This window comes from Myotis daubentonii, chromosome 16 (assembly GCF_963259705.1).
Source record: "Myotis daubentonii chromosome 16, mMyoDau2.1, whole genome shotgun sequence".
Classification (NCBI taxonomy): Eukaryota; Metazoa; Chordata; class Mammalia; order Chiroptera; family Vespertilionidae; genus Myotis; species Myotis daubentonii.
Window position 1 is genome coordinate 50,569,596 of NC_081855.1, and position 27,535 is coordinate 50,597,130.

Sequence of the window (27,535 nt, forward strand, 5' to 3'; positions counted from 1 at the left end):
ACATTACGATTCATTAAAGTAGCAACATTACAGTAGCAACATTATGAAGTAGCAACGAAAATAATTTTATGGTTGGGTCACAACATGAGGAACTGTATTTAAAGGGCCAGAAGGTTGAGAACCACTATATTAGAGGGAGAAGAGTTGCATAAAGCTACCATGTGATTAGGAAGTTTAGAGAAAAAAGATGGGTTCACTCCTCAAGTGCATCCTTGTTAATCGTCTACAAAAATCTTAGATAATTTAGTCAAAATTTTTTCTTTCTTTTCTTTTCTTGTTATTCCTCACCTGTGGATATTTTTTCCTGTTGATCTATTTTTAAAGAGAGTGGAGGGAGGGGGAATGACACAGAGAAAGAAACATCAATGTGAGAGAGACACATCGATTGGTTGCCTCCCACATGCAGCCTGACCAGAGCCAGGGATTGAGCCTGCAACCAAGGTATGTGCCCTTGATCAGAATCCAATCGAGATCCTTCAGTCTGTGGGCCTATGTTCTAACCGCTGTGCCAAACCAGCTAGGACTATTTTTTTCTTTTTGATGCATTTCATTAATTCAGATCTTTATGTAAAAGTGAGGTCCAACTTTATTTAGGTTACATCATTTTCTCACAGTCAGAGGGACTTTCTCAAACACATGTACACACAAAATGCACATGAAAGAAATGACTGCTGAGACAATTCTTGCTACATATAGACAGCTAAGACCTAAAGCAGAGAAAGTGGTCATCATGGCATGAACTTACCAAGGATAAGCCATATAAGAAAAACAGTATAAATATGACCATGAAGCCCGTCATGACTATAATTTTCCTGGATGTTATGATCATCGCAATGAATATGGAAATAATGAAGATGAAGCCAGCATAGATTAAACCCCAGGAGAACCTAAAGACAAAAAGTTATTGCAATTATTTTAATATTAGTATGAAATACTGGAAACATAAAGTATCTAGAGAATAATGGCATGATTGCCCCTGTGTCTGTCACCTAGATTATTAACTAAAATATCACTAATAATAAACTGGCATGGCTGTATCTACTGGGTAGGTGTTAGCTCTATATTCACGTACTGTATAAATAGTATAAACATTGCATAAATAATATCATCTTGTATGGATTCCTCCACAACTTGCCTTTACCAATCAACATATAAAATAGTATACACTGCTGTATAATCTTTCATTAATGACTATATCCCAAAGTTCTCCTGCCCATAATTACTTGGGGTGTTTCTTTTCTTTTTTTCTAATGCAATGTTTCTAGGAGCATTCTTCTACTTGATTTTTTTGGAGGGGAAATGCAAAAATATTTCTCTTAGGTAAAATTACTGAATTAAAGGGGATAAGCATTTTGTATCTTCAGCTTAATTATATATTACCAACATGTTATAACTGCAGAATTGGAAGGAAACTTGACATTTGTCAATCAATTCAGTAACCATGGAGGGAAGCACTGGGGGCAGATGATAATTTGACCATTCTTGAGATCTTGGCCAGTAGCAAATTCCATAACCCCACTAAGCCCATTCCACTCTTGCCATGCCTATTCATAATTTATTTATATAAACTAATATAAATTACGGTATGCCTACAGCGGTTCTCAACCTGCGGGTCGCGACCCCTTTGGCAGTCGAACGACCCTTTCACAGGGGTCGCCTAAGACCATCCTGCATATCAGATATTTACATTACAATTCATAACAGTAGCAACATTACAGTTATGAAGTAGCAACGAAAATAATTTTATGGTTGGGTCACAACATGAGGAACTGTATTTAAAGGGCCAGAAGGTTGAGAACCACTGCCTTAAGAGTTCACACTGTTTGCTTTAGATATGCTAGTGATCACATTTTTATGAGGTGGTTATTAAGAAATAGTATTCAGCCTTTGACCTAACAAGCATATAGGGTGTTTTAGTCCAAACTTCTCTTTTTAAAGCTGAGTAAACACAGTCCCTATTATTAGTTAATGGGCCTATTCAAGGTCAACAGAGTAAAACAGTTTAACAAAGCTAAGATGAAGCCAAGGGACTTTGCTCAGTCCAGAGCTCTTTCCTCTACATAAAATTGCCTAAGTAAGAAAGAATCCAAACAGCTGCAAATAACAGCAAAAATATTAAAACTGGAAACTTGCATCAATATGTTCCAGTAGACTATGTTTACTGCTTCTCTGGCTTTTTTTGAGAAGTTCAAGATTTATTTACTTTTTAATTGAAATTATTGGAGTAACATTGATTAATAAAATTATATAGGTTTCAAGGTATATAATTCTATAACACATCATCTGTATATTGTACTGTGTTTTTTCACCTCTCCCACCCTCTCCCTCTGGTAATAACCATACTGTTATCTGTGTCTGAGCTACTTGTTGTTTTTATATCTTTATCCCTTCACCTTTTTCATCGAGCCCCCCTCAACCTTCCCTTCTGACAGCTGTCAGTCTGTTCTCTATGAGTCTATTTCTATTTTGTTTGTTAGTTTATTTGGTTCATTAGATTCCACATAGCAGAGCAATCATATGGTACTTGTCTTTCTTTGACTGGCTTATTTCACTTAGCATAATACTTTCCAGGTCCATCCATGCTAGCATAAAGGGTAAGAGGTCCTTCTTTTTCAGTCGAGTAGTATTCCATTGTGTAGATGTACCACAACTTTTTATCCACTCATCTACTGATGGGAACATGGGCTGCTTCCAAATCTTGGCTATTATAAATAGTGAACAGAGGGGTGCATATATTTTTTTGAATCTTTGTTTCGCGTTTCTTCAGATATATTCCCAGATGTAGAACTGCTAGATCATAAGGCAGTTCCAGTTTTAATTTTTGAGGTAACTCCATACTGCTTTTCATAGTGGCTGTACCAATCTATACTCTAATCAACAGTGCATGAGGGAGGAAAACTAACGAGAAAATAAACAAATGGGACTATCAAAATAAAAAGCTTCTGCACAACAAAAGAAACCACCAACAAAATAACAAGAAAGCCCACTGCATGGGAGAACACATTTGCCAATGATATTTCTGATAAGTGTTTAATCTCCAAAATTTACAGGGAACTCATACAACTTAACAAAAGGAAGATAATCCAATCAAAAAATGGGCAAAGGACCTAAACAGACACGTTTCAATAGAGGACATACAGAAGGCCAAGAGACATATGAAAACATGCTCAAAGTCACTAATCATCCAAGAGATGCAAATCAAAACAACAATGAGGTACCATCTCACACCTGTCAGAATGGCTATCATCAACAAATCAACAAACGACAACTGCTGGTGAGGATGCGGAGAAAAAGGAACCCTCTTGCACTGCTGGTGGGAATGCAGACTGGTGCAACCACTGCAGAAAACAGAATGGAGTTTCCTCGAAAAATTAAAAATGGAAGTCCCATTTGACCCAGTAATCCCACTTCTAGGAATGTATCCCAAGAAGTCAGAAACACCAATCAGAAAGAAATATGCACCCCTATATTCATAGCAGCACAATTTACAATAGCTAAGATTTGGAAACAGCCTAAGTGCCCATCAGCAGATGAGTGAATTAAAAACGGTGGTATATCTATACATGGAATACTATGCTGCTGTAAAAAGGCACTCTTACCATTTGCAACAGCATGGATGGACCTGGAGAGCATTATGCTAAGCGAAATAAGCCATTAGGAGTAAGAGATAAATATCACATGACCTCACTTATTTGTGGAATATAATGAACAACATAAACTGATGAACAAAAATAGAGCCAGAAAAAAAATATGTTCTAGAATAGAGGTAATCCTATGATTTGCAGATTTTTAATATTTCTTACAACTTTTGTGGTATTATACTATTTTAGTACAGTTTTGGTAATATTGTAATATTTAAAATCTTTTTTTCTTGAAATATTAATGTTTATTGCATGTGAATGGCTAATTATTTTGTATATACAATCTGGTAATAGATTTGTATATTGTATAAAATTAAAGAAAAATAAAAAATAATAAAATCTCTAAAAAAGAAAGACAACAGTGCATGAGGGTTCCCGTTTCTCTACATCCTCACCAACACTTGTTGTTTGTTGATTTATTGATGACAGCCATTCTGACAGGTATGAGAAGATATCTCATTGTGGTTTTAATCTGCATTTTTCTGATGATCAGTGATGTTGAGCATATTTTCATATGTCTATTGGCCATTTGTATATCCTATTTGGATCCTTTGCCCATTTATTAATTGGACTGTTTGTCTTATTTTTTTTGTTTGTTTTTTGGTGTTGAGTTGTATAAGTTCTTTATTTCTTTATAAATTTTGGACTTTAACCCTTTACCAGATGTATCTTTGGTGAATATGTTCTCCCATTCAGTGGGCTGTCTTTTCATTTAGTTGATGGTTTCTTTTGATGTGAAAAAGCTTTTAAGTTCCATGTAGTTGCATTTGTTTATTTTTTCTTTTGTTTCCCTTGGCCAATGAGGTATGTCAGAAAAAATGTTGCTATGAGACTTTTTAAATGTCATGCCTTTACAATGATTCAGCCTGATTAGAAACATCAGCATTTTTTAAAAAGCATAATATGTTCTGCAGAATCCACTTCCTGAGAACATAAGGAACTACAATAGGTAGGAATTGAAAAACCACAGGGTAGGGGAATTACAAGTACAGGAAACTCAAACATTATCTAGAACAAGGAACTCATTGCAGAGTTGGGGGTAGGGGATGAGAGAGATGTTATTAAAGTCAATAAAAACTTCACCATGAAAACAAAACAACTCAGACATCACATTTAACTCATATGTGGAATCTAAAAAACAAAACAAACTGATGGACAAAATAGACCCAGAGACATAGAAACATGGAACAGATTACCCATCTCAGAGGAAAGGCAGGGGTGGGTGAGTGAGTGGAAAGAGATTAACCAAAAAATTTGTATACATATATGCATAACCCATGGACACAGACAATAGTATGGTGAAGGCCTGGGGCGGGGGGCAGGTGTGGGATAGAAGGGGTCAATGAGGAGAATAAGGAAGCATCTGTAATACTTTCAACAATAAAGATAACTTTTTTAAAAAAAGAATAAATACTGATTGCATTTCACATTCATTATATAAGTTTTTAAAAGCTGTCATAAAATTTATTTGCAACAGACATCCTATACTTAATGAAAAGTTTCAGAATCTATTGCCTTCTTAGTTTTAAGTTACATGCATACTGGGAATCCTTTTAAGAAACATTTATCCTGAGAATGAATCCACATCTAAATATCCAATGCCTTTCTGATGCTCATCTAGAGTTGACTTGGTCCTACCTATTTCAGGTGACTGCAGAGGTGCTGTTCCACAAGACATGCCCTGGCCTGAAAGAGTGTCTTTTCATACAGAGCTCCTCTCTTTTCCCTCCTCACAGACTCCATCTATTCCTTTGTATTTCCCAAAGTTCACTACAAAATATTCTTCTCCTCTTTCCTTTTTATTGAAAGACCCAGTTTTCTCTTTTTCTATTTCACATGTCATATTACATATCAGAGTGAAAACTCTGTTAATAAAACACAATGCATAGGAAATGTAAAATTTCCTAGACCATACTTTTATTTCAGAGGACATGTGGCTTGCAAAAGATTGTTCAATAAATAGTTCCTCATCTATCCCATATAGTTTCACATTCCTAAGCAGTATCTTCTGGACACGAGGATTATACAGAGACATGTCTCCCAGGTTTCAATACTGAAAAACATCAGGGGTCTTTGGGGGTAAAATTGATTGACCCTTTTTCTTTTCCTAGAGACTATGGACTTTATAACTGATTGCACTGCAGAATTCTCTGCTTGGACTCTCAGCAGTTAGAGCTTGTATGATTTGAATTTTCATCTATCAAATCTTACCTATTATTTTGATAGGTCTTTGCTTCTATTCCTCAATTATTTGTTTTTATTTTATTATTATTTATTATTATTTTTTTAATCCTCACCCAAGGAAATGTTTATTGATTTCAGAGAGAGAGGAAGGTGGAGAGAAAGGGAGAAACATCAATCAGTTGCCTCCCATATGCGCCCCAACAGGGGATCGAACTGCAACCCAGGTGTGTGTCCTGACCAGGGAATGAACCTGCCACCTACCTTTTGGTGTACAGGACAATGCTCCAACCAACCAAAGCCACCCAGCCAGGGCTGTTCTTATTTTAATACAAACACGCACACAGAGATACATACACACTTGTACTTAAAATTTCATAATCACTTTAAACTATTCATGGCATAGGGCAAGATATAAATATATCAATATATGAAGAAAATGCTCTTATTAAGCCCTGCTATGTGCCAGCCTATGGGCTGTGTGTGTTGGGAACATTCTATAGGCTATCTCCTTTAATCCCAACATATGATATTTAGTTGCTCAAAAAAATATTCCTGATGGCCCAACCTCTGAACACAAGCTAGCCTTTATTAGGTCATACTTTCTTCAACACAAGGAACTGTAAAGAAATCAAATGACAACGGTGGGCAGACCTAGCCAGAAAGTTGCAATAAGGGAACCTGGGTTGTAGTCCCAGCTCTGGCAATCATTGGCCAGTGGACACTGGGCTACTCTTACTCTCTTTGATGAGTACAACAGTGTTAGCTTAACATACTCTGGCACAGAAGAAGTGCTCAGCCAATTAGAATAACTGTTTTGCATGGCAAAATTTAACAAAGACTAAATAAAAAAGTCAGAACAGAAGGAAAATGGCCAAAGTATCCAGTTTAGATCGTGATGTCTTGAAATAGTAACCCTTTCTCACAGCTTCTTCATGTCTCTTACTCAACTGTGCTGTTTGAATCTGTCACTCACCAGAATGCTGAATCTTGTAGACCCATCATTTTCATCAAATCCTTACTCTTTTTTCTCTCTTTGGTAACACCGAATGATGCGAAATATATAAACGAGGAGAAGTAAAGCAAGCATTGGAAAAGAAACATCTCATTCTGAAGGAGGTCTTTAGCGATAAAAGGTAATGTCTTCATATTTATAGCAGTGACTGACATCAGCTCTCCCATCACAGAGTGATCTGTCAGGATCTTAAAAAAAAAAAAAGAGTTTAAAGAAACAAAATCACTTTTTAAAGTCAAGAATCGAGAAATCAATAAGCTATGGGGATTGTACCAATGTCAATTTCCTGGTTTTAATACTGTCCCATGGTAATGTAAGACATTACCAGTTGGAGAAACTGAGCAAAAGACACGCAGACCTCCCTGGACATTGTTTTTGCAACGTCCACTCATTCCATAACTACTGGAAATTTTAAAGTAAAAAAACAAAAGCAATGTGGTCCTTGGCCTAAATCCTATTTCACCCTACATATACCTGCTTCCTTATATAACCGTGTGGAAACCTGAGTGTGTATCACCTTTCATCAACATTTTGATGCTTCTGTCATTAATTTGCATTATTTATTAGAACTTTTCTTACTTCTATAATAGCAGCATTAATCGCAGCTTGTAAAGTCACAAATCCTGAGTGCAAGTATTTGGTCAGTAAACATGACGGCTCATTTCCTGAATTCCAACAATGAGCTGTAAAGCACAAAGAAGGGCAGAATCGTTATTACGGGATGAAGGCACTTTGAGAACAAGAAACAAGAATCTAAGAGAAAACAATCTAGAAGGGGCTCCATCAGTCAGAACCTTCTACCACATAGAAAAATAAAAATAAAAGAAGCAAATTAAAGTTCTCAATGAGGCAAGTTTATTCATGGAGACCATAGCTTGCATAAGGAGCTTAGAAAAAAAAGATGAAAGCTTCCACCATACTGGACCCCTTGCTGTGCCTGGAAACACTGAATGCACTCCAGGGCTAGAACTTCTTTTGTGCTCAAACACTCTCACTCGAGGAATTCATGGTGCACTCCTTCCCTCCATCCTGCCCTCTTCTCAAAAGTAAACTCATTATAGACATCTTTCCTGGCCACCATAAATAAGAATATCTAAAATAGCTCTTTCAGGCTCTATCTTCTATCCCTGCTTTATCTTACTCTATTGCTTTATCGCCACCTGACTGTAATGATGCGTGCTAGCAGGCTTATCTAAGTATGTTTTCTTCACTTCAATCTTCAAGGCCAAGAAAAATGCGAAACACACAGTAGACCATCAGTGAAGGGTTGGAAAAAAACCAATTCTATTAGTCACTTCAATTCTGCTTCTTTTTTTAAATTTTATTTTAAAATATTTTTATTAATTTTTTTTTTACAGAGAGGAAGGGAGAGCGATAGAGAGTTAGACACATCGATGACAAAGAAACATCGATCAGCTGCCTCCTGCACACCCCCTATTGGAGATGTGCCCGCAACCAAGGTACATGCCCTTGACCGGAATCGAACCTGGGACCCTTCAGTCTGCAGGCCGACGCTCTATCCACGGAGCCAAACCAGTCAGGGCCAATTCTGCTTCTTAAGGGGTCCTCAAATATCTTCCTCTTTCTAAGCTGCCTCCACTCTGTCTAAGCCACCATCAGCTCACTGGTACGTTTTATTGCATTCTCCCTGACTCGTCTGCAATCATCCTCAAGGCTATATCCACACTGTTACCTTAGACTCGGAAGTCTAATCACGCTTCTGCCCTGATTACTGTACCTGGATGGCTCTCCATTGCCCTGGGATTAAAGGACCCTACAGGATCTAGACTTTGAGTAATTTCAGCCTCATTCTCCCATCACATTCCTTCTTGTCTTCTCTATTCAGTTATACTGCTCTTCTTCTGTATATATTAGCTGATGTCCTTTACCTCTGGGCCTTCACACTTGCCCTTTTTCTATCAAAAAAAAACAATGCCCCTAGCACTGTATATGTGCTATTCCTTCTGATGTTTGTTAAAATATCATTTCCCCACGTATGACTTCTCTAATCGCAAGCATATTAGAAACCCTTGGTCCAAGTCCCTTCAAGACTTTCCCTTGCACTTACTATTAATGTATCTCAGTATGTCTGTTCTGCTAGATTGGGACCAATCACTCTTGGTCACCCTCTGCATCCTTGCAGTATCCACCTGAGAGCTCACTATATACAGATGTTGGTTGACTCTATAATCTTTTGTGCATCATCCTAGAGTGGGATAATATGATCGATCTTGGGAGAAGGTTAGCAATAACATGTGCTTTTGAATGTTCTCATACGCCATTGAAAGCATCTGTGTTGACCATGCCAACCTGTTCCTTATGCAAAAAACATGAAAAACATCATAATGATATTTTATAGGGAAAATCACCTGAGACATGTTCTTCCTTCAAAAATGGAATGTCATACCTATGAAAAAATTTTAACTTAAAAGAAAAAGTATCACTAAAGATGATTCCCACTGCACTTGGGAAATGGTGCTCAAGTAGTTCGTCCATAGATTTTTGATCTGGTGCCCCAATGACTGTTGTTTCTGTGAATTACAAAGCAAAAACAGATAAAACTGTTAGAATTTTACTAAAACAGAATGTGATATCCAATTGTATCATCCTATATTTTCCATTAGAATTAAAATAAAATCTTTTTCCATTTACATAAAACTTATGCCAAGAGGCAAGAGGGGATTTTTTTATTTTAATGTTTTAGATTCTAGAATCAGGAGACATGCATGAGAAATAATGGTAAATCTTAGGGCAAGTTTTAGGTACATAAAAGATTATACCAGGATAAGTATGCATAAGAAAGGATAATTGGTATGCATAAGAAATCAGAGTTACTTAAGCAAATACATCTCTCCTATGATCTTTGCTTTACTTAGGAACCAAGAGCACAAAGTGACTGTATATCAAACAGCTAGGAGTTTTACCTGTTAAAAATTAAGGGTTAAAAATCAGGTACCCAGCTCACCCATGAGTGAAATACACATTGTGCTTATCTCAGTTATATAGCAACCTCATTTAGAATGAAGGCCTTAAAAGATGCTTACCAAAAAAACACCTGATACAGATTATCTTTAGACCATCCATCCTTACCTATCATAGTTTTAAAATTATTGTTTAATAACTATGGCCTCACTTATTTTAGATGATTATTTTTCCTAAGTTACATAAATCTTAATCATTGTATTCCTGCTTAACACCCACATACTCTTCCTTGACACTATTCTGTAAATCTGGAATGACAAATGTATTGCTTTAGTTAAATTTCATTAGAAATGAGGCCTCCCTAAACTGGACCCCCATCAAGCTGAAAAAGGGTTTAATAGGCTAATTGTTGTTAAAGAAGAAACTAACCAAATTTATATACTATTTTAATACCTAAATAGTTAGCTTAATGGGTCACTGTAACTTCAAATTTAACATATATACATCTTTCCCAAAATTTAAAACAATATCAGTAATTCCTTTGTCTTGAGTATACTTACCTTTCAAAAAGGGAGCAGATACTGTTTTATTCATTATCTGCTTGGTTATATTGGAGACCGGTGTATACACAGCAAACATGAAAGAGTTATTATATTTGTCTACCCTTCCCAGGTTCTGAGAAGGCTTCCCAGGAAACTGGATATTTTCTTTTGTAAACGACAATAAGCCCATATATAGTCCTAAAAGTACTGGAAATCCCCATTCCTGTAACACAGAGGGGGAAAAAAACAAATTTATGTTATATTCCCTTAAAGAGCTCAATTGACACCAAACAACTAAAGACAAATTCCAATGTTGCCGCAGCACTGGCTTCTTTTGCTCTCCGTCAGAACAAAAGGAACCCAATGAGAGACACGTATTAATCAATGTGCAGATGATGTTTTGTTGAGTTGTACACCTGAAACCTGTATGGTGCTGTGAATCAATGTCAACCCAATAAATTCAATTAAAAAAAAGAAAGACACATACTGAGAAAGTTGCCACAGATATCATTCTCCACGAATACAACTACACCTTTTCTCTAAATCATGAACCAATGGGGAGCATAAGATAAAAGGATGATGATCTCTGTATGTGTGGGCACCTGATTCTAAACTCTACGAGACACAGATTATCCCAGGTAAGTTTTATGGTGGCAAAGAGCAATATCCTTGTCAGTTGTCAAGGAAATCAAAGAAAATGAAAAGGAACTGAGTGGTAGAGACTGCCTAGTGTTTCACATTATCAGTAAGCTCTTCCCGCTTGGCACAATGCTAGACTATATTTCCAGCCTCTCAAAATCAGGTGGGACCAAGTGAGTCAGTTACAGCCCATGGAATGTGGGCAGCAGTGATACAGGCCACTTCCAGGCCTGGGTCATGGAACACAATCTAGGTCCTTCTATTCCTGATCTTCTGACTGGATGCGCCCAATCCAGGGAAGGTCTCCAAGACCCAAGAAGAGGTCAGAGTCCCTGGATGAAGAGGCCTGGGTTCCTAAATGACTGTATGGAGAAGATCCCTTCACCCACCCAACCCACTTCACTTTCCTGCCAACCTTATTTAGGCTGTAAAAAGAGTGAAGCCGCTGCGGTTTGAGGCTGCTACCTGTAGACAGCCCACCTACCTAATTCAAACTGACAATCAATGATGTTCCTTGGTCATAATTCTTAGAAATAGTCTCTATGTAGATGATTCATGGCCTTGAAAATAAATCCCTAAAATTAAAATTCTTTCATTTCTGCCAGGCACTACTTTTATTCTTTCTTGACTCTAAATGTATTACATGCAAATTATAGTAGCTTTAATAGTTGCTGCAATTTATCATATAATTAAATTTTCACTTGACCCCATTTTTTAAAAAAAAAAATGAGTAAATACTTTGTCTTTACAATTTTACATTATTTTTCTGGAGTGCTGTGAGTCTCGCAATTCAACAAATATAACGAGAGGCAACTTCAAAATCAATACATCCAGTCTGTTACTTAAAATATAAAATGAGAATCGTTAAGCAACAAAATACAATAATGTTGATTGTAGAAAAAAGAAAACTTTCATACGTACCAGTAAGCTCTCTCTTTTCATCCTCCACTTCTTAAGAAAATTTTTGCACAGAAGTGCTTGAGTTTGTTGATACACATTTTTCTTTTTCCTGTTCATTTAGCCTATTCATTTAAATGAACAAGAAGAAAGTAAACATTGTGGAGCATAAACTAGAAAAAAGGTGTAATAAAAAAAACCTTGATCATATGGGGGTGAGGAATATTTCCTACCTTTAAGAACTGAAAAAAAATGGATTTAAAATATTTGAATAGCTCATGATTATAAAATTATACATCAAATATACGCACTGTACGTTATCTGGTGGGGAAGTAAAATGATTATCATCACAACTTTACAATAATGAAGTATTACAATGGAAAAGACATCATCAGATACCAGAACCTGTCAGATACTTCACATTTTTGACCTTTCATAATGGAAATTCAACTATATGAACAGCATATCTGAATTGTATCTTATATGACTAATAATTGTTTATTCTTTGCATTTAAATAGAAGCTCCAGTATTTCCATCAAATTAACATCAAACTTCTGATTAAATTCATCTGAATAATTATGTCCATGAGATGCAACCCCAATGAAATATTTTCTTGTGGCATTTACCTTCCAGACTGACTTGAACAACTTTTTATCAAAAGAGATAGGCCATATGATAATAATCTAGACTCAAACTACTTGACACTTGATTTTAATACACAGGAAGAATGAAACAATTTATCTCAATTTTCTGAATTCTGACGTCGCTGAATAACTGAGGAAACAAACTACAAAGTATGTTTTAGAAAAAAGAAAGAAAAGAAAAAAATCACATGGTAAAGTAATTTTGCCCAAATGTTAGCAAGTAAACCAAGAGATAATTTTTTTCAGTTTTTGAAATCTCAAAATTTTAGATTTGCATATTAAAATATTCAGACAATTCTCTCTCCACTAGCATAGAAGCAAATTTTTACTATTTTCCTTTATTCTACTCTTGTGTCTATATAATAAACTTGGTTGGGAAAAAATAGAAAAATTTTATCATAAATCACATAAGTATTTAGAAAAACATCTGAAAAATAGATTTATTTTATTTTTTCTTTATTGATTAAATTACATGTGTCCTTATCCCCCTCCCATTGTCTCCCAACCAGCCCACTCATGCCCTCACCCCCCTGGTGTCTGTGTCCACTGGTTAGGCTTATATGCAAGCATCCAAGTCCTTTGGTTGATCTCTCCCCCCCATGTCCACCTACATATTTGACATAACACCACAAAACAGAGCTCTACTTACTGAAAAATCAGAAGTACTCTTGAAAACACTCTCAAAGCACTGTTCTCTTTTTTTCTGAGGCAATGATTAAAAATTTTTGATCGTCACTTCTTCATTTATTCCTTAAATGGGTACCCACTCCCAACAGTTCTTAACTCGGGCTGGTTTCTGAAAAGGGGTGTAGTCAGACTAAGTTGCACATGATGAACTTGTTTTCTTTTCTTCCTTACGCCAATTATTCTGCACGGAAATGACCGTTCTGTGGTTGGTTGAGAATAAAAAAACCCTGTTTTTGTGCACTTGGCCTTTCAACTCCAGGGCTCTGGGGTACAATGGTAAACAAATGCAGCGAGTCCTTCAGACTTGATGAATAAAGATGGGGGGTGGGGGAGAACCATGACTGAGTAAAATCAGTAACTAAGCAAAGTAAATTTGTATAAGGACTCTTTAGCTATTTTTTTTTTCACTCCTAATGCCTAAACACAACTGCCAATGATATATTTGACTATTTTAGATGAAATATGCACAATGTGCTGGAGTCGAATTTCTTTTTTTGCCTAAGAAAGCTAAGCAATCCATAGTTTGCCATGGAGAAACACCTAAGTTAGACAAATGAGTAATAAACGAAGTCCTTTTCCCGCCTCAGTTCATACTGAATGCCGAATTTCATAAGGCAATAGAACATAATAAAAAAGTGGATTTCTAGGGACTAAAAAACATAGAATAAAAAAAAAAGATTTGGGTCAATTTTTATGCATGACAACCAGGCAAAAAACTTGAAATTTGTTCAATTGCTACTGCATAGTTTATCTCTCCCTGTAAAGAGTTGCAAACTTTTCTTGACCCAGCAAAGTAAATGACAAAACAGGAAGCCAAAGTCCATGAATTGGGAAATCTCAAATATTGGACATGGCTCCTGATCCACAGATGTTAATAATCATAAAACTGAGAGATGTTCTAGAGAACAGGTGGATCATTTTAGTTCAACTTTTACAAATAATCAACAGTGAAATATTACATGTAATTTATATTTAAACTTGGAAAAAAAACAAGGTAATAAAAATGTTCTAAAGTGCTCAGAGATGGGGGCAGAGGAGCAGGTCATAGATACTATTAAAACTTTATATCAGTAATAGGTCAAGGGTCCAAACAAAAATTCTAAGTTTGTTTTAAATCACCTGAAATATATTTCAAGTTTTTATTCATTTTGTGATTGTTTTAGACCCTATGTACTCTATTTTAAAAATCATTTTCCCATCCTGCCTTTCTCATAAATGTATTAAAATTCACAACTACAATGTCAATAATTACTCAGATTACTAGTAAGTATTTTGCTAGTTTCAATTTTTATCATTGATTTTTTTGTGTATTCTTTGTGTTCCTCTTTCTTGACTTAGTTACTGTAATTTATTTTTATTTGGGGGCCCTTTTCCATGACTTCCCCATAAATTTGACCTAATTTGTTAAAGAAGTGTCCAACCTCCAGCTAGAAGCACATGGAAATGGTGGGTAAAATATACCCAAAATAGATGTTCAGATATATAACCAAAACCTAAAAGAAGAAAAAGATAAAGAGAAGAAAATAAGAATCAACAAAAGAAACGAGAAATAAAAAAACACACACACACATTCTCGGGTGTAAAAGGGGGGAAGGGAAATTAAAGCTGGAACTGTGAGCATGTTAGAAAGCCAGCAGTCCGAAGAGGTGTTTTCATACCCTTGGGACCTGAACGTGGTGCCTGGCAGATTCTGAAGCTGGCCTCCTGTCTCCACGTGAATCCAGAAGCTTCACAAGACTGTTCAGCATTAGAAATAGAGACTAGAAAGACTTCACCTACTACTCCAAAGGAAAGTACGGATGTATTATTTGCCAATCTCTAGATTAAAAAGAAAGTATCCTCCATAGAAAATGAAAACCCAAGCATATGTAGCAAATGTCAGATACAGGACACAGAAGCAGGAGCTGAATTTATTCTCCCTACATAGCAGCATGCTTAAGAACATATCATAGCAGTTAGTGCAGGGTTCAAATTCTGGCTATGCCATAGCTGTGTGTCCTTGTATCATCTATTTAACTTTTCTTCCTCAGTTTTTCATCCAAAGAGCCCAGCCAACATGCCTCAGTGGTTGAACTAGACCTATGATCTAGGTCTAGGAGGTCACGGTTCAATTCCTAATCAGAGCATATGTCTGGATTGCGGGCTCGATCCCTGTGTGGAGTGTGCAGGAGGCAGCCGATCAATGATTCTCTCTCATCATTGATGTTTTTTTCTCTCTCTTCTTCTCCCTTCCTCTCTCTGAAATCAATAAAAATGTATTTTAAAAAACTGAGATAATTGTATATATGTATGGTTATTTGGAGGATTAAGTTCATTAATATAAGTTAATAGAACATTGCCTGGAAAATTGTAAAAGCTCAAAAAATAAAACACATCACAGCCACATTACTTGCTGCCAAAATGCCTCTTTCTCCTCCTTTTCCTCTTATTACCACGATTATCCCGAAACTCCACAGAGAAGACAAAAATCTATAAAGATACGTCAAGAATACAAGGCACACAGATATAGCAGCTAAGCTCATAATCAAAAGTTAACATGAAAGATAATCAGCAGACAAAAACAATGGGGCTATTAGCAACCTCAAAAATTAAAATAATAATAAATATTATGCCAAAGACTATAAAATATATAAAGTATTAAAGAAGAAAAACAGGAGACAATGAAAAGAAAAACTAATAGGAAAATAACCCATTAGAATTTATAGGAATTTAACAAAGGATTAAAAAATTAAGCTTAAAAACTTAGTAGATAAGTTTTATAGAAGATTAGACACAGCCGAAAAGAATATTAATAAACCATAAATATATCTGAAGAAATCATAAAATTTAGTGCAAAGCAAGAATAAAATGGAAAAATATTTGAGATGTTAAAGGATATGAAAGATAGAATGAGGTTGTCTAGAATATGTCTAATAGGTATTTTTAAATGAGGAAAATAAAGAATAAGTAAAAAGAATGCTCAAGGATAAAATGTATAAAAATCTTCCAGAACTGAATTTTAATTCCAACGGGTCTGGGTATCACTGACCTTATCTTTTTTACCTTTTTCACCCATTTTCCATTTTAACAATTTTAAGTGTACAAGTCAGTGACATTAATGACATTCACAGTATTACACAACCATCATCACTATCTAGTTCCAAAACTTCATTACAGGAAACTTTGTAAGCATTAAGCAATCACTTCCCCATTTATCCCTTCTTCTTCTTCTTCTTCTTGCTCCTGGCAGCCACTCAACCACTTTCCATCTCCACGAATTTGCCAATTCTAGATATTTCATATGAGTGCTCATATTAATACAATATGCATGCCTAGTTTATTTCAAGAAAACTTTAGGTTATATTTCACCAGTTTTAAAAAAATCAAATGGATTGAGACATTGAAAATTCTGGGCAATGAGAATGGCCACTCATTTTACTTGCAACCATTAGTATGTTTTACCTAATTTGTCAGCTCTTTTCATGGCACGTGCTTCTGTATTCATCCCATCAGGATTTTGCATTGTCCTGCCTCAAACACTGCATGTTGCAAAGATTTATCAGTAAGCAACTGCCTGTGCCCTCTGCCTCCACCAACCTACCGTCTCACTGCTGCTTCTGACTTGGCTTTCAGGTTGGCTTCTCTGCCAGTTGCTCTATCTTCTTTATCCATGCATTTCCCGAAGGATGCTTAAGCTGTTTTCACTCCTTGGCTATCATGAGTAATGCTGCAATGAACATGGGCATGCAGGTATCTTTTCACTATCCTGCTTTCATTTTCTTTGGCGATATACCCTGTAATGGAATTGCTGGAACATATGGTAGTTCTGTTTTTAATTTTCTGAGGACTCTCCTTACTCTTTTCCACTATTACCAATTTGCATGATCCCCTCCAACAGTACACAGGAGTTCTCTTGTCTCCACAGCCTCTACAACACTTACCATCTTTTATCTACTTGACAATATAGGCTGACTTTTTCCATCTGGATTCCCAAACCCCATGAAATTAGTATAAATTCTATCCCCAACCACTCGAGTATGGCTCTGACTTTTCTTTCTTAAGTCCCGTGTCCGGGATAGCTACTCCAGGTAGCGGGTACTGTGCATCACATCCCCAGTCAACTTCAGCTTCTCTGATCCCCGTCTCAGTCTTTGGGATTTATATCCAGGTTCGATATCCTGCTGGGCCACAACACAAGCCGGAGCTTACTGCTCTGGTGGTGTTAAAGTGGTTTTGTTCTATTTTATCCAGAATTTCATGTGTTTGCAATGGGAGGAGGATCTGTGTTCAGAGGCATGAACTATGTGGGTGAAACTCTATGTATGGGTTTTATGGGAAATGACAAGCTGGGGCTAACCAGCTTCATACCTGCTTCATGGGAAAACAGCCCCCCTGAGGGATGAGAGCCCAGGCTGTTCTTAACGAAGGCTGACCATAATTTGTACCATGGAAACAAGACCATAGCACATTTCATCCTATGTGTTGCTGACTGTACAAAGCTCAGCTCAGTCCAGCCAGCATGGCCGGGAGGTCACGGTTTGATTACCCATCAGGGCACTTGCCTGGGTTGCAGGCTCAATCCCCAGTGTGGGGCACGTAGGAGGTAGCTATTCAATGATTCTCTCATCACTGATGTTTCTCTCTCTCCCCCTCACCCTGCCTGTCTGAAATCAATTTTTTAAAAAAGCTCAGTTCATGGCCTGACCAGTTTGGCTCAGTGGCTAGAGCGTCGGCCTGCGAACTGAAGAGTCCCAGGTTCGATTCCGGCCAAGGGCATGTACCTTGATTGTGGGCACATCCCCAGTGGGGGGTGTGCAGGAGGCAGCTGATCCATGTTTCTCTCTCATGAATGTTTCTAACTCTCTATCCCTCTCCCTTCCTCTCTGTAAAAAATCAATATATATATATATATATATATATATATATATATATATATATATATATATATATATATATATATATATTTTAAAGCTCAATTCAAATAGAGACAAAACCAATCCAAAGCTTTGGCTCTCTGGAAACTGAACTGGGAAATACAGTGGATTCCACAATGGGCACCAGGAGGCAATGAAGCAGGAGGGACAATGTAGGCCATGGGGGAAGTTCAAGCCAGAAGTGAACAAAAGCTCTGAGTAGGCAAAAGCAGCAGGTTGAGAAAAGCCATACTAAGCAGTGGATGCTGGAGCCAGTTGATTGGAGGGAGAAGTAAGTATTGATAAGCACAGCAGAAAAAGAACAGGTAATTTCAGGAAACTTAAATGTCTCATTCTTTGAATTAAGATCAAGAACATCACAATATATTATGCAATATATTTTGTTTGTTAATATCATGGTTTTATGAGAACTACTCATTCCATGATGCATACTTTAGGGACTTATCAGATACATCAAGGACAGCTGTTGAAGAAAAACAAGGACTAAATGAATATAAATTTATACATCAACTATGCCTACATTGTACTTAATGTTCCATGGGGAACCAGGGGATATTCTATGAGTTGGGATACGACTTTTTCTCTGATAATAAAGTCGGCTGAAGTTACTTACAAGACCGCTCTTGGGCAACTGCAAACAGATCTCTATACCCGCCAGCATCTTTATACAGAGGTCTCCACTGCGTGGTCAGGACACCATCCAGGTGGTCTCACAACACATGGCTCTGTCAAGGCTGTGTCCTTGAAAATGGCTCTCACTGTGGGAACAATGGGCAGAATGTGCATTCCAAGGATAGGGACCAAGTAAGGAGTCTCCAATTGTTTGTCCAGCAGGGAGTCAACCAGCAGTCACATCTTCTTGATGACCTCCTCCAACCATATCCGATTTTTGCATTTATATCTTAAGAGAATTTGCTTTTGTATCATGTTACATTTCCCCTCCCCTAATATGACAAAACTGTTTATTTGGGTCACTTTTATGACATAATCACCTGTCAGCAGATGAAAATGCTCGGAAAATTGCCAGACTGCAGCTGCCAGCTTACTCTTTAAAGGAAGATCTGGGTTTTACACTATATTAGTACTTAGTTACGTCACAGATAGCCCTTAATCCAGTGGTTCTCAATCTTGGATGCACATGAGAATCACCTGGGAATCTTTTTAAAATCCTGATTTCTGGGCCTCATCCTCCGGAAATTCTGTTTCTTTGTTACTAATGTTGTGGCCCCACCCCACAACAAAGACACAGAATTTCCGGAGGATGAGGCCCAGAAATCAGGATTTTAAACAGATTCCCAGGGGATTCTAATGTGCAGTCAAGGTTGAGAACCACTGCCTTAATCAATTCCAATCATTAACTGAACCTAACCAGCACTCATTTCTTATCTCAAGTTATCAAAGCGTAAACTTTTGTGACCCAAGATGGCTCTTTTACTGGTAAATGTGTGTAACCTTAGGAAAGGCGTATATGTAAAAATAAAAAAAATAAAAATTACTTCCAATTACTGTATTGATACTTTTTGGACATTCTGTATTAATGCAAGTGCGTAGTAGGCCTTCTAACATGTAATTTTCTGTATGTTGTCTATTTTGAAGATGCTTGAAATTATTAAAGAATTGATTTGTTTAATTTAAAAGGTTTGGCTGGTTTGGCTCAGTGGATAGAGTGTTGGCCTGTGGACTGAACGGTCCTGAGTCTGATTCCAGGCACGTACCTCGGTTGCAGGCCCCTCTCTCCTCCCTGGACCGGGCCCTGGTCGAGGCTTGTACAGGAGGCAACCAATCAATGTGTTTCTCTCACATCGATATTTCCGTCTTTTCCCCTCTCTTCCACTCTCTCTAAAAATCAATGGAAAGAATCCTTGGGTGAGGATTTGAAAAAATTAATAAAATCAGAGGTGATTAATTAGATTTGCAGGAGTTGCTTAGATGCTTGAGAAGAAGCGGTTCATTAGATTTATAATCTTTTTTAAAATTTTATTTTTCAATTGCAGTTGACATACATTATATTAGTTTCAGGTGTACAACACAGTGATTAGACATCTACACACCTCACAAAGTAATCAGCTCGGTAAGTCTAGTACCCACCTGATACCAATACTATACATAGTTATGGCCTAAGTGTTTGAGAGAATCAAATTTATTCCAAAATTCTAAGAAAGTTGATAAGTATGTAAGTAGTATTAAATATTTGGAAATAATTTAATATGTTAAATATAATAAACACATTGACTCTGTACTTGAAAACAAAATTACTAACAATTATAGGTCTAGGTTTTTTCTTCATTTTTAATATGTGCCACTCATTTTCATTTCTCAATACTAAATAACAAAGAATTCATTTTATACAAAATAAAGGTTGTCTTAAATGTTCAGTTTTTAAAGCTTATTACTAATAGTATAATCAATTTTTTTCTTAAAGGGCATCATTGATAATTACTTACATACAACATGTTACGAATAAAAAATAAGTAAACTTTTACCTTATAAGAATAGCTGATATAAAAATTGTCCACCCAAGAATAAATTCTTTCATTTATGTTATATGTTCTTTCAGAAAAGAAAATAAAAAAATCAATGTTAGCAATATTAAAAATACATTAAGGATAAGCATCTCTATTTTTTAAATAATTAATGCCTATTTACGCATTACATAAAAATACAGTATGGTATTTCATCAAATTCAGAGTATAATCAAAATGAAATATTGTGTGACCAACAGAATAAAAACAACGACCAATTACCCTAGGTAGAATTAATTGTGCTCCCATAAAAGTGTCAGTACCACTAGCAAAGTAGTTGTCATGTTATATCAAAGTTAGTTATATAAGGATCTATCTTCCACCTATTAGATTATAAAATCTTACAGGGCCAAAATTGATAGTTATTCCTACCCAAAGAACCCATCGCTTGAAACACAGTTACTAATAAATCGTTGCATTAAATAATTCTGAAAATATTTTAATGATAAAAATCAAACCATTGGCTTAAGATAGCTTGCGTCAATGTAAAGGAAAAAATGCTGTTAAAGAAAACCTACAGCCTTTTACTAAGAACAAACTAGGGGGAAAAAATTAAGATTTTTTAAAATGTGAAGTGTAAAGCACACTTACTCATGTTTTTAATTGTTACCAACTGCTTGATTCCTAAGTGCTACAGACAGAGGGTTGCCTTATTAGTAACCACAGTCACTCAGTGAAGTCCAGCCTTACTCTACTTTTAAAATTAACCATGGACAGGAAATATAAACTAGGTGATGAGTTTTTTCCCAACTTTGCCCGTATGCATTTATATGTACTTATATTGTTATAAAAAACATTTTGAGATCCGTAATTTAAGATATTTTTAAAGAAAGTAACATCTATAACAATAAAAGCGTAATATGCTAATTAGACTGGACAAAGCTACCGCCGCGGGGGCCAAGCCCCTTGCATGTATTTCGTGCATCACGCTACTAGCATTCAATAAGATGAACAATAAGCTGTAAATAAACATAAATTCATATTTTAGTTTCTGTCTTCTTTTCTTCCCACCCTACTTACCCTTGTTTTCCTAAGGATTAGTTAAATTATACTTCTGAATAGGAAAAATTGTATTACTGTGAAAAAGGGAATAGAACATCCCTACAAATAATTTAATTCATGACCAAAATATTTGCTCTATGTAAAAACTAAAAAAATTAATTCAAGTACCTTTTTAAAAAATGCCTATAGGGACAAAATAATAGTAAAGAAACTGAACATAGTAGAAAAGAACATAATTGGCATAATCTCAACTTTCACTTTGCAGGGAAAAATTTTCCTTTCCATTGATCACACTTCACAGATGTTAAAGTGAAGGTGACCAAGTCAATATACAAAAGCAGGTGGTGTTCTGTATTAGTCATGCTCTGCTTTAAAATAACACATCTCTCTGGGTATGAAAACTACCTTTTCAGTCACTGTCCTAGTAAACCATAAATAGTTTTATTCTTTACACTGTGAGTGTAACTGTCCAAGATAATGCATAGCTACAAATACCCGCCCCAGAGACAAGTCCCTGGAATTTATAGGGATATTGGACACTAAAAGATAGCTCTTTAAATTTATGACACCACTTAGCAATGGCTTGTTTAGTAAATGCAATGTACTATTTATTAATTTATCTACAAAGGTAACGATTTTCTTTCAAATGTGTCTGGAATTGTATTCATCATGCAGTACTTAAGTTTGGTACTAAAGTCCTAAAAGTAAGATTCTCAGATGAAGAATCCAAAAGCCTGGTGTCATGAAGCAAATGACTGTCACTTAATAATAAAAGATTAAAAACAAGTGCCAAATAAATCTTACAAGGAGAAATAAGTTAGCTGTGGGTCGTAAAACCCAGGCATAAACCGTGAGACGGCTCGGATTAGTTAGAAGACCTCTGAGATAGCTGGTAAAGTGGGCACCGTTAGGAATGTAGGCAGCAGTTACCAAAGCAGTGAAGGGAAGTATCAGTCTTGTACCTAGAGTCTAAAATCACAGACGTTTCATTACACAGTAGAGCTAAAAGTTCATTAAATTTTGTCTATTTTAAATAGTTAATAATTTCATTAAAGGGTTTGGCTATTTAAAGTAATCTCAATTCTTCTGTTTTTGCCATTATCACACTTCCAATATATTAGCTTTGGCAAAGTTAATACTTTCATTCATCTGGCTGAAATATAACATCAACTCGTATTACTTGTACTATATTTTACCAATAGTCCATACATGGGTTCTACAAGGACGTATAGTTGACCCTTGAACAACACGGGTTTGAACTGCGCAGGTCCACTTATACGCAGATTTTTTTTTTCAATAAATACGCATGGTACTGTGAATGCATTTTCTCTTCCTTATGATGACTTTCTTAACATTTTCTTCTCTCTAGCTTAATTTATGGTAAGAATACAATATATGATATACAAAATATGTATTAAATGGCTGTTAAAGTTAACAAGAAGACTTTCAGTTAACAGCAGGCTCTTAGTTAAGTTTCTGAGGAATTAAAAGTTATAAATTTTCAACTGCATGGGGGTGGGGGATGGGAGGAGGTCGGCACTGCTAACCCCCACGTTGTTCAAGAGTCAACTATTTTCTGAGATTACATTAACCATGACCTTACGCCAACTTTGACAGAGTGCAACTCTGGCTTCTTTGTATGCATGAATTTTACTATAAGCAAAAGAAATGTAACTTCAAATACCTAAGTTAGCTATGTCTACAATCACCTAACACAGTGGTTCTCAACCTTCCTAATGCTGCGACCCTTTAATACAGTTTCTCATGTTGTGGTGACCCCCAACCATAAAATTATCTTCGTTGCTACTTCATAACTGTAATTTTGCTACTGTTAGGAATCGTAATGTAAATATCTGATATGCAGGATGTATTTTCATTGTTAAAAATTGAACATAATTAAAGCATAGTGATTAATCACAAAAACAATACGTAATTCTATATGTGTTTTCCGATGGTCTTAGGCGACCCTTATAAAAGGGTCGTTCGACCCCCAAAGGGGTCGCGACCCACAGGTTGAGAACCGCTGACCTAACAGAACAAGGTCTCATTTAACTTACTATGATTGATGAGTGCCACCTAGTGGGTGTCACTTCTCACAAACTTCTATCTGCAATGAGATTATTTAACTTTTCAGGATGCCAAATTTCACTCAAAGTTTCTTTTAGAAATTAAAAAGGAGAAGCAAGAAACTTTTGATTTATGTCTCTTTCCTATGTATTTTTATGTATTTGTTTCTGATTTCGTTTGGGACATTACATGTTTATGTAACAGGATTAAATAAACTGAAAAATAAAGATACTTGTTCAAAATAAAATTATCCTACCACTACTTTAAATCATACATTTAGAAGCACTCTTTTTGAAAGGTAAAAAAAAAGTCAATATTCAATTTTACATACAGACTATAGTTCAATATACTTCAGATATAAACATGCAGTTTCAATAAATTACACATAAGTTTTATTTGAAGAAAAGAAAAACATACAACCACAACATTTCAATTAAGAAACTTAGGAAAATTCCAAGTGCTTTCATGGTTCTTCAGTTACCATTCAAATAACATACTTTCTTTTTAAATCAAAGTTAAAATAAAGCGTAAATTCAGTAAGCAGATTGAGCAATACAAATTCAAAATACTACTCTGTCTTCCTGGGTTCTTTCCCACCACAGTGTGCTGTTTAAAGTTCCACAACTATTATCTTCTTCCTCTTGTTCCTTAGTGAGTTCAACAAAAACCTAGACGAAAGTAAATAAATAAATACAGTATGCTGTATCTCTATTACCTCAAAGACTTCTTAACTAAATCAGAAACAGTATAAGGCTATATCTAGTTACATTAACAACTCAAGTATCAAAAGATTTATTACTATTAATATGTTTAAACAGAATAATCTCCATTTATCACATACAAAGATAAATATTTTGGAGGATTAATGAATTAGTTATTTTTTAATTCATTTATGTAGCACTGTCATACAAATAATTTATCAATATTTAAGCCAGTGGTTCTCAACCTTCTGGCCCTTTAAATACAGTTCCTCATGTTGTGACCCAACCATAAAATTATTTTCATTGCTACTTCATAACTGTAATGTTGCTACTGTTATGAATCGTAATGTAAATATCTGATATGCAGGATTGTCTTAGGCGACCCCTCTGAAAGGGTGGTTCGACCACCAAAGGGGTCGCGACCCACAGGTTGAGAACCGCTGATTTAAGCAATGTAATTTGATATGCTAATGTAAAATAACCATCATCATGACCCACTTACTTTACAAAAACTCAGCTATTCAAAATAAGCAGATGGAGCACTTAGTTATTTAAAATCATACAAAGTTCAGGAATATTGTATAACAATTTGTCTCTGGTTCATAAACTCCCTCCAATGTAACCCTAAATAATTAGATATTAGACACTTTCTTCTATAAAATAATTTTTTTAAGTTTAACTTTAAAGTACCTGTTCCAATGTTGCTTGAGAAAAGCTATATTCTTCAATGGCAAAAGTGTGTTTAGCTATTAAAATATGAAAACAATATTTTACTTATTAGTATTTTAAAGAATAAAAATGGCAGTAAGTACTAAGTGGCTATCTTTTTAAAAAAAACATAATCTCTGTAATTAATTCATTTAAATTTGAAGCTACCAGAACATGTTATTTTCCTTATCTTGCTTCATTTCTCTTCTCCAGCCAAAAAATTCCTCATGGGCTAAGCACAATATATTTAATATTACTTGCCTCTTTTTGCCTTTTCCAAGCATCTCCTTTGTACTTTATCTTCCTCCTCTTTATTCCTCTTTTCATTTATTTTTATCTCTATGCTCTATTTCCAATTCTCATTGCCTTCTTGAACTAGACTCATACATCCATATACTTTTTTAAAATACTTATTTCAGCTCTTTTTGCATCTAACACCACATTTTCAGGTTTTCTATTCATTCTTTTAATTATTCCTAAGTAGTTCAGGTGATCTCTTTAATCATAAAGAAATCACCAGGAAATGCAGGCTGTTTCATAGTTATAAATACCATAAAACAACCTGCATCTGAATACTTGCCCCATCCAGAAGCTTACTACCGCCCTCTACTGCCACCAGCGTATCTCTGTCCGTTTATTTTAAAAAGATCAAGATTCAATTAAGCTTCTGTAAAGCTTTTAGGAATGCCCACCCTCCTGCACCATGAATTTTCCTCTCCTCTCTCCTGATGCAACTGAAGTCTTGCTACCATTTATACTTCTATGGCACAATATGAAGCGGGGATTCAAGAAACTCAAAGCTCCCACTTCTAGATTGACTTGTGAGGGCTAATTAAGCTGAACTTTATCATAGACGCAATGTGAAAAACTGTAGTTACACCTATCAAAATAGGAAAAGGTTCATCCTGCAATATTGGTGATCTACCAAATCCCAACAGTATTAGTATTTACCAATATCTTATATTAAATTAATAAAAAGCTACCTGCCTATTTACCATGGTTTTTATAATAAACTGAGTCCCAACTTCTAAATTTTTAAAATAAAATTCTTTTATAATTTGAAAGCTAATGTTCTTCAGATATTACTTACCTTCTTCCAGCTTAGAAAAAGACTGTGAAAGGGACTGAACATCTTCCTTAGGAATTTTAAAAGCCAAAATTGAAGAAAAACTGAAAACATAGATAAGACAAAATATAGGAACATTTTAAAATTATTATTACTGTGTTCTAAAGCTAAAGTTCAAAATATTTGAAGTTCAAAAGTAAATGCCAATAACTTATTCCGACATTTATTTAGATAAAAATTGTTTGAAATCTTGAAATTTTCCATGCAAATGAAATAACTCTCATTACTACTAAATAACAACTTTAAAAGTTTAAGTAGTATCATATATTGAAAGATCTAACACTAAATTAGATATCAAACTCCAATCATTTGACTACATTAACCCAATATTATTCCAATACAGATGTTTTTTTTTCCCTAATCCTTAACACAGCAACACATTTTTATGATTATTACTCCACAAAAAATATAATTCAATGTTTAAAATCTTTACCTTTCCTGACGGCTTGCATTTGGGAAAATATACTGGATTTCTCTTTGAAGTCGGTCTATTTCTAAGTTTTCTATCCAGTCCTTTAATTTAATTTCCAAAAAGTAACCTTTTCCAAATTTACTCTTTAGATGCTGGACTGTTCCAATACATCTGCAGTAATGAAAGGTCAGATATAAAATAGCTTGACAGTTTCAAAAAAATGGTTTCTCAGCCAAAAAATGATTTAAATAAAATTTTTATGAGGGAATACTTTTAAATTTATAGAAAAGTAGCAAATATTCAGAGCCTTCAAGCACCCCTCCCCCAGTTTCAGTGTCCCTAATATTATCGTCTTACATCACCATGGTGCATACGCCAAAATCAGGAAACCGGAATTGGCGTACTACTATTAATGTTACTTGACTTTATATTTCACTCGTTTTTCCACTAACGTCCTTTTTGGTTCCAGGATCTATCCAGGATACCACATTGCACACGGCTGTCAGGGCTCCTTAGTCTCCACTGGTCTGTGACAGTGTCTTACTCCTCCCTTCTTTTTCGTGACTTCTGAGAGTTTTGAGAAGAACTGGTCAGGTGTTTTAGTGGAATGTCCCTCAATTTGGAGTAGTCTGATATTTTTCTCACACTTAGACTGGGGATACAGGTGTTTGGAGAAAATATCACAGAGCTTAAGTACTTTGCTTATCACCTCATATCAGGCAGTCCATGACATCCACGTGACATTGGTTAAAGCAGCGGTACTTGCCCGGTTTCTCCGCTGTGAAGTTACCACCTTCCCCTCTCTGTACATTGGAAGAAACTGCCTAAATCGCCCACACTTGGGAGATGGGGGATTAAGCTCCCCCTCCTAGAGGGGTAGTATCTACAGATTTATGTGAAATCTTTCTGTAAGGA

The 27,535-nt window shown here is 35.7% G+C and overlaps 2 protein-coding genes across 4 annotated transcripts in view; both read right to left on the minus strand.

Annotated features, from left to right (window-relative positions):
• Positions 1 to 13,553, minus strand: part of ABCA6 (ATP binding cassette subfamily A member 6) — a 50,130-nt gene extending 36,577 nt beyond the window's left edge. The window contains exons 1-7 of the mRNA XM_059671025.1: positions 13,132 to 13,553; positions 11,862 to 11,962; positions 10,320 to 10,524; positions 9,207 to 9,368; positions 7,417 to 7,520; positions 6,799 to 7,025; positions 746 to 887 (exon numbers count right to left, since the gene is read on the minus strand). Coding sequence (XP_059527008.1) covers positions 746 to 887; positions 6,799 to 7,025; positions 7,417 to 7,520; positions 9,207 to 9,368; positions 10,320 to 10,524; positions 11,862 to 11,957 — 936 coding nt within the window. The 5' untranslated portion in view covers positions 11,958 to 11,962; positions 13,132 to 13,553. The remainder of the gene's footprint in view (positions 1 to 745; positions 888 to 6,798; positions 7,026 to 7,416; positions 7,521 to 9,206; positions 9,369 to 10,319; positions 10,525 to 11,861; positions 11,963 to 13,131) is intronic.
• Positions 13,554 to 24,042: 10,489 nt separating this feature from the next.
• The window catches only part of ABCA5 (ATP binding cassette subfamily A member 5), a 57,014-nt gene continuing 53,521 nt past the window's right edge, over positions 24,043 to 27,535 (minus strand). For all 3 annotated transcript variants that reach the window (XM_059671027.1, XM_059671026.1, XM_059671028.1), the window contains 4 exons: positions 26,642 to 26,791; positions 26,173 to 26,252; positions 25,065 to 25,120; positions 24,043 to 24,341 (listed from right to left, as the gene is read on the minus strand). In XM_059671027.1, the coding sequence (XP_059527010.1) occupies positions 24,234 to 24,341; positions 25,065 to 25,120; positions 26,173 to 26,252; positions 26,642 to 26,791 (394 nt within the window). In that variant the 3' untranslated portion in view covers positions 24,043 to 24,233. The remainder of the gene's footprint in view (positions 24,342 to 25,064; positions 25,121 to 26,172; positions 26,253 to 26,641; positions 26,792 to 27,535) is intronic.